This window comes from Nicotiana sylvestris, chromosome 10 (genome assembly GCF_000393655.2).
Source record: "Nicotiana sylvestris chromosome 10, ASM39365v2, whole genome shotgun sequence".
NCBI classification, from domain to species: domain Eukaryota; kingdom Viridiplantae; phylum Streptophyta; class Magnoliopsida; order Solanales; family Solanaceae; genus Nicotiana; species Nicotiana sylvestris.
In genome coordinates, this window is record NC_091066.1 from 37134522 (window position 1) to 37153374 (window position 18853).

At 37.5% G+C, this 18853-nt stretch overlaps 1 protein-coding gene across 1 annotated transcript; it reads right to left on the bottom strand.

Moving 5' to 3' along the window:
- Nucleotides 1-561: 561 nt before the first annotated feature.
- LOC104210635 (transcription repressor MYB6-like) lies at nt 562-18537 on the bottom strand. The gene is made up of 3 exons (XM_009759586.2): nt 18405-18537; nt 18122-18251; nt 562-1318 (listed from the first exon to the last, which is right to left on the bottom strand). The coding sequence occupies exons 1-3, from the start codon at nt 18535-18537 to the stop codon at nt 613-615; spliced, it is 969 nt and encodes a 322-aa protein (XP_009757888.1). The 3' UTR covers nt 562-612.
- Between the last annotated feature and the right edge of the window lie 316 nt (nt 18538-18853).

Sequence of the window (18853 nt, forward strand, 5' to 3'; positions counted from 1 at the left end):
TATAGTAATTAGGAATATTAAATACTTTTATTAAAAGGTTTGCTCTAATATAATCTCAAAAAATACTTAATATGAACCTGACACGTTCATCATTTGAAAATTGATACTTCTTCCGTTTCAATTTAAATGACACACTTTGTTTATCGAGAGTCAAAATGTGTCAAGTTTGAACAATATTTTAAAATATTTTTTTTAATCATATTGACATGAGAAAAATTACAACTTATAGTACTTTTCGTATAGTTATTGAATATCTAAAATTTTAATTTTAAAATACTAAGTTGAACTAATTCAATTTAACTTTAAAATTTAGTCAAATTGACTCTCGACAAGCGAAATGTGTCATTTAAATTGAAAAAGAGGGAGTACATTACGGCAGCCCGTTCTTTCATTGGACAGATACGTTGAAGGATCAAAGGAAACATATCACAAAACTTGGTTTCTTATTCCCTTTCTTTTCTTGAATTTCTGAGTATATGTCAAACACTTTTAACAAGCTTTGGCAAGTTGAAAGACCTCACACTTCACCATCTCCCAATTGAATAACAACGTTCCCCGAATTAAATTAGACCAGGAATTCAAATAAAAAAAAGAATTAACAGTTCCACAAGATTAGGAAGGAAAAGAAGATAATAGTTCTTCAGTGTCTGATGTGGTTGGAGCTAAAAGATCGTCCCCAATAAACGGGCTTGTGTCTTGATCCCAAATTAGATAGCTTGGACAATATTGTTGTGTTTCCACCTCCCATTCATTTAGTTGATTTCTTCCCATCTGCCCTGACACATCCAAGATGTTGTTAGTACGACAAACTGAAGGTATTTCCATGGGTGGCTCTATGCTCTCTATCAAAGGAGGCAAATAATTCGAATTCATTCCCGATGTTTGAGCTTCATGTTTTTGTTGTTCATGAGTTTGCCAGAATTCGGAGGTCAAAGACAATGTGTCTTGAAACAATGAGCTGGTACTAATAGCTCTACTAGTCGCATGACCTCCATATGCAATGGTTTCAAGTGAACAAGTAGTGCCGAAAACGAATGAATTTGGTGAATAACATAGGGATTCTTGTTGGACTTGGGGCTTTGCTCCAAAATCTTGACTATTGAAGATTTCGTGCTGCTGCTTTGTTGTGTTATAAGTAAATCGGGATTGTATTTGTTGCTGCTGGTGATGATGATGGTGCGGGTTCTTATTACTGGAAGTTGTATTTGTTGAATGCAATTGAGAAGGATTTTTTAACTTCTTTTTAATCCAAGAATTCCAAGAATTCTTTATCTCATTGTCTGTCCGTCCAGGTAAGCGACTTGCTATATGAGCCCACCTGCAATTAGTCCACATTAAAAAACTGAAATATGAGAAACGATACTCTGGGATAAGCCCGGTGCACTAAGCTCCCGCAATGCGCGGGATCCGGGTAAGGATGAGATCACAAGGGTCTATTATATGCAGGCATACCCTGCATTTCTGCAAAAGGCTGTTTTCACGGCTCGAACCTGTGGCCTCCTGGTCACATGACAATAACTTTACCAGTTACGCCAAGGCTTCCTTTCAAATATGAAAAAGAATAGAACATGCAGTTCTTTTAAGTATAATATATTCAATTACCGGACTTGCAGTGAACTCTAGTGTATTCTTACTCGGAATTCCAAAAAAAAAAAAAAAAACCAACAGGAGCTGTTTAATTTAGTAATAAAATCAAATGACAAAAACGTATGATGTTGTCTCCTTAACGTCCTTCAAAAGAAATCTGATGAAATGGGGATTACATGAGTTGTTGGTGATCGGTTAATTGGCTGTTAATGTTAATACGCAGGGGGAGATTATTATTAGTGTAATTAGTTAATTAGCACACATAATTGTACACGTGTGTATTAGTTAGGCGGTTAGTAGGATATGTGTGTATAACTAGTTAGTTAGGGAATGTAAGTAAGACTCTATTTTTCATTTTCTACTGAAATACAGAGCTGAGCTCTTCTTTCTCTTCTCTCTCAATTCTGCTCCCTAGGGTTTCACATTGGACTTGTGTGATTTGTTCAGGGCATCAGAGCGCAATCGCGATTGCGAATTGAATCAGAAGATCCTGTTGAATTTGCAATAATCTCAATTCTGAATTACAGCTGAGAGTGAGATTCAACAATGGCAGAAAAGACAGATCTAGACCACAACCATCCTTTGTTTCTTCACCCATCGGATACTACCGGAGCTCCGATCATCTCAATTCAGTTGACTGGTTTAGAAAATTACTCCATCTGGAGTCGTGCGATGGAGATCCAACTGTTAGGAAAGAACAAGCTAGGTCTAATTGACGGTACTCTAAAGAAAGGAGATTTTGCTATAGGACTAGGTCATCAATGGGATAGATGTAATGCTATTATCCTAGGGTGGATTATGAGTTCAGGTTCAAAGGAATTGATTACTGGAATTCTATATGCGAAGGATGCGAGAAAAGTGTGGGAAGATCTGAAAGAAAGATTTGATAAGGTAAACACATCACGAGTTTATCAGTTGCAGAAGGCCATAGCGACGATTACTCAAGGAACATACAATGTCTCAGTTTATTTTTCTAAACTTAAAAATTTGTAGGACGAATTTGATAGTATGGTTCCTCCACCATGTGACTGTGCTAGATCAAAGAGTTTCATCGAGTTTATGGAAAAATAGAAAGTGTTGAAGTTTCTAATGGGTTTGAATGACAATTTTGAACAGGCTCGTAGTCAATTTCTCGTGACTTGCCCAACACCTAGCATCAATAAAGCATATGAATGCTTATTGAAAGAGAAAGTCAAAGATCAATGACTAATGCTTCTACTGTGGGTGAAGGAATTGACTTAACTACCTTACTAGCTAGCAAAGGAGGTAATCACCAGAATTATCAAAGGCCAAAGAGGAACTGGAATGTACAATGTGATTGTAAAGCCCCAGAAAAATTTTACTTAGTAATTTAAGATTTCGTGGTGCCAAGGTAGGCCAAATATTTTATCTTGTGTGCAAATGAGGATTTAGGGATATTATGGATATCAATTGGATATGTTAATAAGTGTATAAGTCATAGTATAAGTGAATTGGGGTATAAAGAGAGGTCTAAGTCTAAGCCAAGTTGGAAAATTTCATAAGAGACAAAAGTTGCAAATGAGTGCGCACAAGACCTCACTTTGGACAATCATATCTCCAGTTATATAAGGATTTGTGTGATTCACAACCTATCAAATAAAAGATCTTTGAGTCTAGTTTCCAACTCTTCAAACCGTTCGTCATTCGGACACTCCTTCCAAAAGTTATGACCAAATTACCAAAAGTAGCGCATAATTTTATACTACCGGCGGCTGTGTAAATTATCAGAGCACCTCCAATTTCGTTTCTAAACACATTTTCATTACCACGCCGCCCCATGCGGCGCGGCAATACAAAATCGGGGTTTTTGTTATAAAACGACCTTATTTCGTCAAATAGATTCAAGGGACCATTTCTTGAGCAAAAATGAGATATTTTTAGAGTACGAGGGTGCCCTAGAGTGAGAAAGTATCCCTCATCAATTCTTCTACAACTCTTGCTCAAATCTTAAAGGATTAACAAGGAAAACCACACTAGGCCTTCATCCTTGAGGTAAGACTCTATACCCTAACCTTTAATTTTGAATTTAGATAAAGATGGGTAATTATAAAGAATGTTTGTGGGTATTGGAGTTGTTATCTTGCTTGCATGTATTGTCAAAGGTTGTAGAAATATTGTTGAGCTAAAGATGGTAAAGTATGGGTTGTGGGTTGATGAAATCCTCTATAAAAAGACCATAAAGATTTAACGTACATATGATGTTTGATAAAATGCTCGAATGAGCTAGAATTATGAATATCTTCCTAATTTGTGTTTAATTTTGTTATGTCTTTTGCTAGAATTTCCGGAACATTGTAGTAACTTAAGGAAAAACTATTTGAGGTATGTATGACTAACTTTAACTCTTTTAGAATCCCCTTGGTGTGACGAGCATACGGTATGTGTACCTTGTATGAAAATACGTGTACTGATTGTCTTAGTTGATTTCCACGCCACCGTGTTATATGTGATTGTGAAAAGTGATTTGATGTGGCTACCTTATTATGTGTTAAGCTTGTAAATGCTTGAGGATGACGATATGGGAGTATGTGTTAACGAATGAAAGAACGTTAATGTGTCCAAATGTGGGAATATGTATAATGGCTAAAACCCTGCGTGGTAAGTAATGAAAGATGGTATTGTCAAATGACGTAAATGAGTTGAACGATTACGACAACACCTTGTACATGAATTACTGCTTGGTGACATCTATAGTGTCTTGGGCCCATATGTATGAATTGTTGATATGAACTCGTGCTTCCTTGAAATGATGATTCTTGTGATTAATATGCTTTGAACGTTGTTGGTTAAGTCTCGCGATATAATGGTGTAAGTAAATGGCAATAAATCAAGTGTGTGAGTGTGAATGTGTTCATGTGATAAGAACTGTGTAACAAATGATGGAAAGAAATCATAATTGATGCAATTAAAACAACTGTGGTAATATCATACGTGACTTGTCGCGGGCAATTATCGTTGTGACTTAAATTGTATACGGGCTGTTGCATATGATGGAAATGGTATTGATGTTATGAAAATTCCTTGTGAATTATTATTGTTGTCGTGTGAAATTTGATTGTCCGGTGGGATCGGGTTGCGCGCCGCAACACGAAGTTATAAGGTGCGGGTTGTGGTGATAAGGGTGGCCGAGGTAATAAGGGTGGCTTTGGTAATAAGGGTAAAAAAGTGATCGAAATCACTATTGAAATGAAAATATGTGAAAGTTGTGAAACCATTGATGTAATGAAATAATGTTGAAGGGGAAAAGGAGAGATTGTGGAACTTGTTTGGCTTTGGTTGTTCCTTTCATGTGCATTGGATTGTTGATTCTATTACTGTTTGTTACCTGTATATTTCTTGATTTTACTTGGGGTAAAGTTTGTTCATACATACCAGTACAATTCAAATGTACTGGCATCCCTTTTGCCGGGGGCGCTGCATTCGTGTTATGATTGTAGGTGGTTCTATAGCGGGTACTCCAGTCCACCAACAATAACACTCCTTCACTTTCCGTCAGCTGTATTGATGAGCCCCTTTTTCCTCTCGGGGCCCTGCGTGGCTCATGCCGCTTTTCCTCTCGAAAATCTTATTTTGGTATTTGCGTAAGGTATAGCCGGAGCCTTGTTATCGGCAAGTATTATAACACTCTTTTGTATTCGTAGAGGCTCCGTAGACAGGAAATGTGGGTTATGTACTTATGTATTTTGTATTTGGGCAGTGTAACTTGTAAACCACGCTAAGTAACCATGTATATTATGTAAATCTCGTAAGAATATGTTTAAATCATAAATGGCTATTTCACTTGGTTAACAGATAATGAAAACGCGGGGTAACACGTGGGATAGGAAAGACACCCAAGTCCGCTTGACTGGGGTTACCCGATCGAGCGTTGGTCGCGCCCCTTGGTTTTTGGGGCGTGACAAACTTGGTATCAGAGCCTAAAGTTTTAAAGTGTCCTAGGATGTCTCGGAGCCGTGTCTAGTAGAGCCCTTCTTATCGGTGTGTTGTCGACCACATCTATAAGTTGGAGTCTACATGGACATTTAGAAATGTTACCCTTCTTCAACACTCCAGATCGTGCGATAAAGCTTTACTATAAGATTTTCTTATAACTCGTGCGTTGAGATTCAAGGTAAGTTTAGACGCTCTTTCGTCTATTTCAAGTAATGTTGTCATACGGAATGACCAGTGGGCAAAGGCCTGAATATTAAGGAGATGGAATATATGTTATGTTGAACGAATGGTACAAATATATGAGGTACGTACATAGTACCAGAAGCATACTTTATTCGACAAAATGTTAAAAATGATTGTAACCTCCAAAGATATTGAATTGATAGGTGCTGTATAAGCTTGAATAACACATGTGGGTAGTGTGAGAAGTATGTAAATGATCCTAAGGTGTGAAAGAAAACTGGTTATATAAGCACGTGATATATGGGTAGTTAGCTCACTTGGAGATATATCAAAGGGCGTTGGCCAGGGAGGTTCACCAGTTGGCTAGTCTAGGAGTTCGTCTTGCGGACTCTAGTGAAGGGAGAGTAATTGTGTAGAATAAGGCTGAATCGTTGCTTCTAGCGGAGGTCAGAGAAAAGCAATACAACGATCCATTGTTGGTACAGCTGAAGGAGGGAATTCATAAACACAATATCACATCTTTTCTTTTGGCATTGATGATTGTACCCTACGGTGCTAAGAGCGCCTATGTGTTCTAGATATTGATAGTCTTCGGGAAAGGATTTTTGCAAAAGATCACATTTCTAGGTATTCCGTACACCCAGGTTCTACTAAAATGTATCATGATCTCAAAGAAGTTTATTGGTGGAATAACATGAAAAGAGATGTGGCGGACTTTGTGGCAAAATGTCCGAACTGTCAGCAAGTGAAGGATGAACATCAAAGGCCCAGTGGATTGACTCAAAGAATAGAAATTTCAATGTGGAAATGGGAGATGATCAATATGGATTTTGTAGTAGGGCTGACGCGCACTCCGCGCAGGTTCGACTCAATTTGGGTGATCGTTGACGACACACAAAATCACCACACTTCTTTCCAGTTAAATCTACCGACACAGTGGAACAATATGCTCAGTTTATATCAAAGAAATAGTCAGGTTGCATGGCACTCCAGTCTCAATCATTTCAGATCGAGAGGCTCAGTTCACGACCAACTTTTGGATGAAATTTCAGCAAGGCTTGGGTACGCAGGTAAACCTTAGCACAACTTTTCATCCACAAACCGATGGGAAAGCAGAGCGGATTATTCAGCCGCTTGAACACATGTTGCGTGCTTGTACTATTGATTTCAAAGGTATTTGAGATGACCATTTTCCGCTTGTTGAGTTTGCTTATAATAACAACTTTCACGTTAGTATTTAGATGGCCCCATTTGAGGCATTGTATGGAAGGAGGTGTAGAACTCCGATTGGGTGGTTCGAGGTTGGTGAAGCAGAACTGTTAGGTCCAGATCTTGTGCATCATGCTATGGAAAAAGTTAAAGTCATTCATGAGAGGATGAAAACTGCTCAGAGTCGTCAGAAATCCTATGCAGACGTGCGTCGAATAGAATTGGAATTCCAAGTAGATGATTGGGTGTTCTTGAAAGTATCTCCCATGAAGGGAGTCATACTATTGGGTAAGAAAGGGAAGTTAAGTCCGAGGTATGTTGGACCGTATAGAATCATTCAAAGGATTGGTCAGGTGGCATACAAGCTCAAGCTGCCACCCGAGATGTCGTTGGTACATCCGGTCTTCCATGTGTCTATGTTGAAGAAGGTAGTGGGAGATCCGTCCACTATTGTGCCAGTTGAAACTATTGAGGTTAATGAAAAACTATCTTATGAAGTAATTCCAGTTGCCATTCTTGATAGGCAAGTCCGAAAATTGAGAAATAAGGAAATTGCCTCTCTAAAAGTGTTATGGCGAAATCAACAGGTCAAGGAAGCCACTTGGGAAGCCGAGGAATAAATGAGAAAGAAGTACCCACATTTGTTTGAATAGTCATGTAATAGCTTTTATGCATTTGGTTCCTATGAACTCTTATCTTTTGATTTGATCCATGTTAAACTATTCCATTTTGATTATATGTGTTGCCTATGCGGCCATGTTTGGTGTTGTACAAGTTATGTTATATCTATAAAACATGTATATGCTGTTATAATATGTATCTGGGGCCCTCTGACAGGTGGATAGGTCTAGTTACAAAGAAAACTCTGGCAAAATTTTCGGAAATTTAAGGAGTTAGCCAAATTCGGGGCTGTTGATATATTTCATGATGTGAACAAGCTGAAGTTACATAAGGATGGATAGTGAATGAAACTTGATCCTCATTCGAGGACGAATGATCTTAAACAGGGGAGAATGTAAAGCCCCAGAAAAATTTTGCTTAGTAATTTAAGATTTCGTGGTGCCAAGGTAGGCCAAATATTTTATCTTGCGTGCAAATGAGAATTTAGGGATATTATGGATATCAATTAGATATTTTAATAAGTGCATAAGTCATAGTAGAAGTGAATTGGGGTTTAAAGAGAGGCCTAAGTCTAAGCCAAGTTGGAAAATTTCATAAGAGACGAAAGTTGCAAATGAGTGCGCACAAGACCTCACTTTGGACAATCATATCTCCAGTTATATAATGATTTGTGTGATGAAAAACCTATCAAATAAAATTTCTTTGAGTCTAGTTTCTAACGCTTCAAATCGTTCATCATTCAACACTCCTACCTAAAGTTATGACCAAATTATCAAAACCAGCGCAGAATTTTACACTACCGCGCCGCCCCATGCGCCGCCCTATGCGGTGCGGCTGTTTAAATTATCAGAGCACCTCCAATTTCGTTTCTAAACATATTTTCATTACCACGCCGCCCCATGCGGCGTGGCTATACAAAATCGGGGGTTTTGTTATAAAACAACCTCATTTCGCCAAATAGATTCAAGGGACCATTTCTTGAGTAAAAATCAGATATTTTTAGAGTGAGAGAGTGCCATAGAGTGAGAAAGTATCCCTCATCAATTCTTCTACAACTCTTGCTCAAATCTTAAAGGATTAACAAGGAACACCACACTAGGCCTTCATCCTTGAAGTAAGATTCTATACCCTAACCTTTAATTTTGAATTTAGCTAAAGATGGGTAATTATAAAGAATGTTTGTGGGTATTGGAGTTGTTATCTTGCTTGCATGTGTTGTCAAAGGTTGTAGAAATATTGTTGAGCTAAAGATGGTAAAGTATGGGTTTTGGGTTGATGAGATCCTCTATAAAAGGACCATAAAGATTTAACACACATATGGTGTTTGATAAAATGCTCGAATGAGCTAGAATTATGAATATCTTCCTAATTTGTGTTCAATTTTGTTATGTCTCGAAGTAGATTGGCATTGCTAGAATTTCCGGAACGTTGTAGTAACTTAAGTAAAAGCTCTTTGAAGTATGTATGGCTAACTTTAACTCTTGTAGAATCCTCTTGTTGTGACGAGCATACGGTATGTGTACCTTGTATGAAAATATGTGTATTGATTGTCTTAGTTGATTTCCACACCACCGTGTTATATGTGATTGTGAAAAGTGATTTGATGTGCCTACCTTATTATGTGCTAAGCTTGTAAATGCTTGAGGATGACGATATGGGAGTATGTGTTAACGAATGAAAGAACGTTAATGTGTCCAAATGTGGGAATGTGTATAATGGCTAAAACCCTGCGTGGTAAGTAATGAAAGATGGTATTGTGAAATGACGTAAATGAGTTGAACGATTACGACAACACCTTGTACATGAATTACTGCTTGGTGACATCTATGGTGTCTTGGGCCCAAATATATGAATTGTTGATATGAACTTGTGCTTCCTTGAAATGATGATTCTTGTGATTAATATGCTTTGAACGCTGTTGGTTAAGTCTCGCGATATAATGGTGTAAGTAAATGGCAACAAACCAAGTGTGTGAGTGTAAATGTGTTCATGTGGTAAGAACTGTGTAACAAATTTTGGAAAGAAATCGTAATTGATGCAATTGAAACAACTGTGGTAATATCATACGTGACTTATCACAGGCAATTATCGTTGTGACATAATTGTATACGGGGTGTTGTATATGATGGAAATGGTATTGATGTTATGATAATTCTTCGTGAATTATTGTTGTTGTCGTGTGAAATTTGATTGTCCGGTGGGATCGGGTTGCATGTCGCAACATGAAGTTATAAGGTGCGGGTTGTGGTGATAAGGGTGGCCGAGGTAATAAGGGTGGAAAAGTGATCGAAATCACTATTGAAATGAAATATGTGAAAGTTGTGAAACCATTGATGTGATGAAATAATGTTGAAAGGGAAAAATGAGAGATTGTGGAACTTGTTTGGCTTTGGTTGTTCCTTTCATGTGCATTGGATTGTTGATTCTATTACTGTTTGTTACCTGTATATTTCTTGATTTTACTTGGGGTAAAGTTTGTTCATACATACCAGTACAATTCAAATGTACTGACGCCCCTTTTGCCGGGGGCGCTACATTCGTGTTATGATTGTAGGTGGTTCTATAGCAGGTACTCCAGTCCACCAACTGTAGCACTCCTTCACTTTCCATCAACTGTATTGATGAGCCCCTTTTTCCTCTCGGGGCCCTGCGTGGCTCATGCCGCTTTTCCTCCCGGAAATCTTATTTTGGTATTTGCGTAAGGTATAGCCGGAGCCTTATTACCGACAAGTATTGTAACACTCTTTTGTATCCCTGGAGGCTCCGTAGACAGGAAATGTGGGTTATGTAATTATGTATTTGGACAGTGTAACTTATAAACCACGCTAAGTAACCATGTATATTATGTAAATCTCGTAAGAATTTATTAAATCATAAATGGCTATTTCACTTGGTTAACGGATAATGAAAATGCGGGGTAACACGTGGGATAGGAAAGGCACCCAGGTCCGCTTGACTAGGGTTACCCGGTCACGCCCCTTGGTTTTTGGGGCGTGACAGTGATTTCGGTCATATGAAGGGTCATACGAAAGAAGGATGTTACGAGATAATTGGCTACCCTCAAGACTTCAAAAACAAGAAGAATGATGCATATAATGTACATGTAGAAAATCTTAATCCCAATCTTGCAGGTATGGATGATAGAAAAGGTGACATACCGAAAGCAATGAAGAAAAGAGACTGGCAGAGGGCACCTCAACTTACAGCTGATCAATATGACCAGATTATGAAGTTACTCAACAAAGACAACCCCAAGGGTGCAATGGCAAACATGGCAGGTACAACCTATTCTTTTATGGCTAAGGTGTCAAAAGGAAATTGGATAGTTGATACAGGAGCAACTAATTTTATGGTAGCTGATTTAGGGATGTTAACAAATGTTAAAAATATTATCCCCACTAGAGACAAGAGAGTTCACTTACCTAATGGAGAACGTACTATTGTGTCACATGTTGGAAACTATAAGATCACAAAAACAAGGGAGATGCAGGATGTATTGTATGTCCCAGAGTTTGCATATAATCTTCTTTATCTATCAAAAATAACAAGGGACTTACATTGTTTTGTCTCTTTCTATCCTGATTTTTGCTATTCCATGACCTCTCAAGTGGGAAAGTGAGGGGGATTGGTAAAGAGAAGGATGGGCTCTACCTACTAGTTCCAAGAGCTTGCTTAAACACTAATAAAAGCATACCAACAATCAAAGGGTTAAATATATAGACAACAAATGAGGACATAACTATATGGCAAAAAAGATTAGGACATGCATCTGGAGGATCCTTGAAAGAGATTCTAGGATATAAGCTGGAGGATTGCAAATCTGTAATAGATAACTGTGATGTATGTCCAATGGCTAGGCATGTGAGACAGTATTTTCCATTGAGTAGTCCTAGAACTATTAATGTTTTTCAGCTATTACATTTAGATGTGTGGGGACCTTGCAGTGTGTCCACTTTTGATGGTAATAGGTTCTTTCTCACAATTGTAGATGATTACTCTCGTGTGACTTGGATTTTTCTCTTGCAATTCAAAAGTGATATCATGATTGTTTTTAAATCATTTCTTAAGCTGATACAAACACAATTCAATAGAAAAGTGCAAACAATTAGAACTGACAATGGTGGAGAGTTTGTAAATTCAGCTATGCAGGAGTTATGCACATCCATGGGGATAGTTCATCAGAAAATATGTGTTTATTCACCATAGCAAAATGGTATAGTAGAGAGAAAACATATACATTTGCTTGAAGTTGCAAGGGCATTCAAATTTCAAGGGCATATCCCTATGAAATTCTGGGGACACTGTATTTTAGCAGCATCATAAGTCTCCATATGAGGTGTTCTTTAATAGGAAACCATCAGTTTCTCACTTGAAAATATTAGGCTGTCTTTGTTTTGCAAGTGTGCTACCTAGAACTGATAAGTTTGCTAGTAGAGCAGTTAGAGTTGTTTTTATGGGATATTCTGATGTTACTAAAGGATATATCCTATATGACTTGGATAGGGATAGATTCTTTGTCAACAGAGATGTGGTGTTCAAGGAATCTACATTTCCTTTTCAAGATACAACTGGTGATCTTAAGAACCAAGTCAAGCCTGTTATTACTGATGTTTTTAGTCTTGAAAGTACAGATGCAGATGAGCCTGGTGTTCTAATTGTTGAGCAGCTACATGTTCAAGATAATCCTACATATGATATTACATAGCCCTCAAACAACTTTGAACCAATATCTGCACAACACAATACCTTCTGAAATTCAACATCACACAACCACCGGTAGTTCTTCACCTATAGTCATTGACTCAGTGGGCATATTTTCAGAAGCGCCATCTACATCACTTCATAATCATCATGGAGGATAGACACATCATGATACCTTAAGAAGGTCACAAAGGGAGTCAAACGAGCCAGTCTGGTTGATAGATTATGTGACCACAAGAAAGTCAGGGAACACTGTCTTATATCCCATACACAATCATGTCACTTATACTAAGCTATCATCTTCCTATCAGGCATACCTGGGAGTATTTTCTTCAATTGTTGAGCCTACAACTTTTCAGGAAGCTTCTAAGGACCCTAGATGGGTAGAAGCCATAAAAACTGAAATTCAAGCTCTACAAGACAACAACACTTGGGAACTAGTTCATCTACCTCAAGGAAAGACAGCTATAGGCTGTAAATGGGTGTACAAAGTCAAAGAGAAGGTCTTGATTACAATGAGACCTTTTCTCCTGTAGTGAAGATCACCACTGTTAGAACTGCTCTTTCCTTAGTAGCCATGCATAATTGGACAGTCCAACAACTTGATGTCTAAAATGCCTTCTTGCAGGGAGATCTACATGATGAAGTGTAAATGAATCTGCCACAAGGTTTTATAAGTCAGGAGGAGTCTGGATTGGTGTGTAGACTTGTAAAATCTCTCTATGGTCTGAAACAAGCATGCAAACAGTGGAACTTAAAAGGCATTGCTACAGGTTGATTTTAAGCAGAATAACCTAGATCATTCCTTATTCATCAAGAAGAAAGGAACATATATAGTGATAATACTAACATATGTTGATGATATGCTAGTGATAGAAAACAACTTGTAGCTGATTGAAGCCACCAAAATCTTCTTGCAACAAGCCTTCAAGATCAAAGATTTAGGTGACCTAAAGTTCTTCCTTGGCATGGAGTTCAGCAGATCTACCAAAGGCATTCTGATCAATCAGAGGAAGTATGCATTGGAGATAATATCAGACTTGGGATTGAGTGGAGCAAAACCAGCCTGGACTCTATTAGAGACAAATGTTAAATTGACAGTTACAGAACTAGACAGACTTATGGGGACAACCGAGGACCGAATGCTGGAGGATGTAAGCCAATATCATAGGCTGATTGGAAAGTTGTTATACTTAACCATGTCCAGGACAGACATTGCATTCTCAGTGCAAACTCTCAGCCAGTTCATGTAGTAGCCAAAAAGGTCTCATTGGGATGCAGCTATAAGAGTGATGAAGTATATTAAACTGGAACTAGGTCTAGGAATCTTGTCGAGCAGTCAAAACTCAAGTGAGATCAGTGTCTTTTGTAATGCTGACTGGGCCTCATGTCCTAACACTAGAAAGTTAGTGTCAGGATATCTAGTCAAATTTGGAGAGTCTCCAATCTCGTGGAAATCAAAGAAGCAGAATACAATTTCTAAGAGTTCAACAGAAGCTGAATATAGAAGCATGGCAAGTGGAGTTTCAGAGGTAGTATGGTTGACAACATTGCTAAGGGAGTTAGGAGCAGAAGTGAAATTTCTATTACACATATATAGTGACAGTAGGGCTGCAATGCAAATAGCAGCAAATCTTGTGTTTCACGAAAGAACAAAGCATATAGAGATCGATTATCACTTTATTAGACAGAAGATACAAGAAGGACTAGTAAAGACTCAGTACATCCCTTCAAAGGAGCAACTAGCAGATATCCTAACTAAAGGATTAGGAAGACCACATCATGAGTATCTAGTTGGCAAGTTGGGAGTTCTCAATGTCTTTGCACCCACCAACTTGAGAGGGAGTGATGAAATGGGGATTATATGAGCTGTTAGTAAGGCTGTATTGTGGTCTGGGCCCAAGCGGTCCTAGGAGCCCACTGTGGGCTAGTCCAATATGGAGAGACCGCGAGCCCGGGACCGTTTAGCCCTGGACCGGCTGGCAAGTCTGGGCCGGTTCAACCGGGCTTAATGGGCCCAATGGCTATTTTTCAAATTGGCCAACGGCTGGATGTTTAAAAACTAGCCGTTAGCCTGCCAATTTAGCCATTTGGCTTTTTTTAAAATAGTCATTTGTCTCCCAAACTTTATTTTAACCCCAAACTTTTTATAATTACACTTTTCCCTATTCTCAACTATAAATACCCTCTCATTCTTTTATTTTTACTCACAAAATGATCAATATCTCTCTAATTTTCTTCTATAATTGCTTACTTTATTATTGCAGTTTGTGAAAAAATGTGAAGTTGGTGAATTAAAGTATACAAGTCTTCAACGATATACAATTTTCAAGAAGTTGTACGTCAATTCGGTAAACTCGTTCCAACTCTTAAGTTTTAATATTATAGTTTTGTTTGTTTTAGTTTGTATAATTATAATTAATATGGCCTTTTCTTTGAAAAAAATATTTGGTGGTAAGGGAAAATCTAAAATTGGTGAATCTAGTGACCAAGCTACTACTGCTCCCTCGGCTCCCCAACCCAGTCCTGTTATCCGTCCTCCTCCACCTGTTATTCTTGATAGTGATAACCCTTGTTTTTAATTTACCGATCGTCAATTTTACCATGATATTGCACCAGGTCAACAATTAAATGATGAATATATGAATGCTCTTTATGGTAATTCAACTATCGATGAAAATGATGATTTAGGTGAAACCCAACCGGATTTAGACGATACACCTACTAGTCATGTTGTTAACCCAACTGATAATAATCCAAATGATGCCCCGCCTGACCCTCCTGTAGTAACCCCTACTTTTAATAGACAACCTTCTAGACGGTGCGAAACATCTCTTTTTTGGTACTTTTTTTATTCAATTAAGAGATCAAAATAAGGCTAAGTGTAAAACTTGTGGGACTTTGATGGCTCATAAATTTACTGGAGACCGTAGCGGTACGGGTAGTTTGACTAGACACATAAAGACACACCCTAAAGATAAAGCTAGATTTCTTCAAATGAAAGCTGCGCAAGAGGGGATAAGTGTAGGTACTCAGGTTAACTCTAATACCGGGTCAAATCTAGTTCAACCAGGAATTAATACTGTTACCAGTGGTATTTTATATTACGATCCAAATAAAGATCGTGAAGAATTGACAAAAATGGTTACTGTTATATGCTTACCCTATAGTTTTCTTTCTAACCCTCACTTTGTGCATTATATTAGAAGAGTTTTTAATCCTACTTATAAAGGATGGTCTCACACAACCATAAAGAGCAATATTATAAATATAAACATGAATATGAATAATATTTGCACTATTTATTTACTCATATAAATTGTCGCGTTGCTATTACTACCGATATTGGTAGAAGTGGTAATAACTGTGATTATCTTACTGTTACCACTCATTGGATTGATAAGGAATGGATAATGCAAAAGTGCATTATTGCTTATAGAATAATTAATTCACGTCACACAGGTAAGTTTATTGCTAACACAGTTGCAGATATTTGTAGATATTTTTGCATTAGAGATAAAATAATGTCAGTTTCAATGGATAATGCTTCTAGTAACACTAATGTCATAGGCTTGCTTACAACTACACTAAATCCTGCATTTAGTAATTTTTTCCATGTTAGATGTATTTGTCATATTTACTATTTAATCATCGGTGATGGTATGAAAATTTTAAATGTTGAAATTGAAAAGGTTAAAATGGCTCTTAATTGGCTTTTTTATTCAAACCGTAGAAGTAGACTTAGAGAATATTTTAAAAAATGTGATGAATTTGGCCTTAGAGAAAGAAAGGTTCCTAAACCTTGTCCGACTAGATGGAATTACATGTATGAAAGTTTAGTTGTTGCATATGAATATAGAAACCCAATAAACACAACGTTTAATGCTCGTGTTGGTGGTACTGATGATGATGAGAACCTTACAAATCAGGATTGGACTAATGTTAAAATTCTTGTAGGATTTTTAGAACAATTTCATATTTCTACAAATGAATTATCTGGGCAATATTATCCTACTATTTTTAACTGTTTAGTTTATATTGCAGAACTTGCAAATTTGTTTACTCAATTTTCAGAGGGTGGGGTAATTTATCAACTTGCTATTGATTCTATGAAAGATAAGTTTAAAAAATATTTTTTCCCTATCCCCCATATTTATGGTGTTGCTGCCATGTTAAATCCTACCATAAAATTAGGAGGTCCTCACTTTTGGTATACAAATATTTATAAGGCTTTATCACTTTCAGATGAGAAATTTGCTACACTTGCAGATGCAAAAGCCTCAATTAAAATAAATGCTCAAACAATTTATAATGATTATCAACTTGCCTTAGATCATGCTAGACCAAATGTTCCAACTCCTACATCGTATAGTTCACAATCATCTAAAAGAACTGAGGGCATAAAATCACTTAGTTCTTGGACGGGGTTCAGAGGTTCTCAAGGTGATAATATTGGTGATAGTTCACAACTAAATGATATTGCCATTTTTTGCGGGGAGGAAGACTAAGAAAGATATTGTCATTTTTTGTTAATGTTGTAATAATAAAAATTATATGGCATTCCCTTGAATATTTCTTTACAATTTTTTTATGTTTAAATTTGAATTAGAAGATTTAAGTCACAATTATATAATATAATTTATAAGAAATTGCCTTAGATAAAAAAATTTCAAAAAAATAAATAGCCTGGAACACTTAGGCCCGTGGGCCCGACCCACTTAGCCATGGCCCATGTGGGCTTAGGCCCACAGTGGGCCGGTTCCACCCTCCAGGACCGTTAAGCCCATGACCGTTTGGCCCGGCCCGTTTAGCCCATTTACGCCCGGGCCTGGACTACATAACAGCCTTAGCCGTTAGTGATAGGTTAGTTGGCTATTAATGTTAATGTTGATATGCAGGGAGAGATTATTATTCGTATAATTAGTTAATTAGCACACATGAGTGTACACGTGTGTATTAGTTAGGCGGTTAGAAGGATATGTGTATATGTTAGGGAATGTAAGTAAGACTCTATTTTTTATTTTCTACTGAAATTCAGAGTTGAGCTCTTCTTTCTCTTCTCTCTCAATTCTGCTCTCTAGGGCTTCACATTGTACTTGTGTGATTTGCTCAAGATCAGTAAGCTAACAATGCCTCATGTAGAAACTACTTTGATAATGAAATTGTCTGGATGAGTTTTGTGTGTGCTATACGCTATCAATAATAAGTTACGTGATTTCTTAGATATATTGAGACTTGCTTAGAAAGTGAAACCAAAATTAAAAATGGGAAACAGAAACTTTGAAGGGCATTGCTTCATGTTGCTTCGAAATGAATATACTCGGAATTCATTTTTTGCATATGCATACCAAATGTTTCTTTCAAAATGTGAACGACCAAAATCAGAATTATGCAATTGGCTGTCCAACAAAGAAGAAGATGAAGATATTATTAGCTAGCATAGCACATGACCAAGCTAGCCTACAAATATTTACGAGTTTTACACTCTTTTGGATTCTTACACTCTTTTGAAATCTGTCATTGATACTTGCATTAGGATAGCTAGGCTGCCCAATGGGATTGTTACTCTTCCCAAAATCCTATGTGAACTTAGAATGCTTCGTACACCTTTTAACTTGGGGGCGGCAGGTAGAAGGATCCTTTTCCTCTGAAAAACATAAGGAAATGGATATACATCGGATAGGGCTCGACTAGGGATTCAAGAATAGGGTATAGGGGATCCTGTCTTTAAGATTCAGACAAAAAGAGTTCACACACTTTTATGCATGAACCTCCGTTTAAGTGCTGCATACAAGTTCCAGTTAGGATGATTTACGAGGTGGTTCCTATGTTAGAGCCTCCAGAAACAAGAAACAAGTTTTCATACCTGTTGCCTACAGCAGCATGGAGATTGATAATCAACTTTTCTTCGTCGGGGGAAAATCTTCCCCTTCTTATATCAGGCCTCAAATAGTTGATCCACCTCAACCGACAGCTCTTCCCACTCCTTTGTAGACCTGAAATCAAATACACCAAATGCTTTCAGTCCGGCAAACGTGGTTTTTACACATGGAAATTCATATCATGTACAAAAATAAGAGATCAACAATTACATATTCTTTGCATAAATGTCAGTAAAGTAGTGTTAAGAAGTAATAAGAAGAGAGGACCAGCTTTGTCAGGAACTTCACTCCAACAGCCATAGCCATGAGTGGTAATGTATGTGATGAGCTTTTCATCTTCTTCAGGAGACCAAAGCCCTCTCTTAACCTTTTGCTGGTTGCAGCACGTATGCTGCCCCATTTTTTTTTTCAGTATTTTGTTTTCTTGCAGTCTCTTGTGATTTGGTAAAAGCAAGTTCTATCTCCCTCCCTTCCTTTAAATACTCCATGAATGGATTTCAAAAAAATATATAAGCCGACATTAGAATTGTGGATAGGGCCCTCGCTGCTTCGCCTCTTGTTTCCCCATCTAACCCTGAAATGACGTTCCATCAACTTCCTGTATCAATTTTTTTTTCCAATTCATCAATTATTTCATCATCTACGTACATGCAATGTGTATTATCATGCCGCCATGTTAGCAGAATCTCTCTCCCCTCTTTCAAAATATATACTGA

What these genes read in the sequence shown, in the direction of transcription:
- LOC104210635 (XM_009759586.2), bottom strand. Translation starts at nt 18,537, where the DNA reads ATGGGGCAGCATACGTGCTGCAACCAGCAAAAGGTTAAGAGAGGGCTT. An exon ending in TGAAGTTCCTGACAAAGCTG is followed by an intron (nt 18,252 to 18,404) that starts GTCCTCTCTTCT and finishes ATTTGATTTCAG; the next exon opens with GTCTACAAAGGAGTGGGAAG. An exon ending in CATGCTGCTGTAGGCAACAG is followed by an intron (nt 1,319 to 18,121) that starts GTATGAAAACTT and finishes GACTAATTGCAG; the next exon opens with GTGGGCTCATATAGCAAGTC.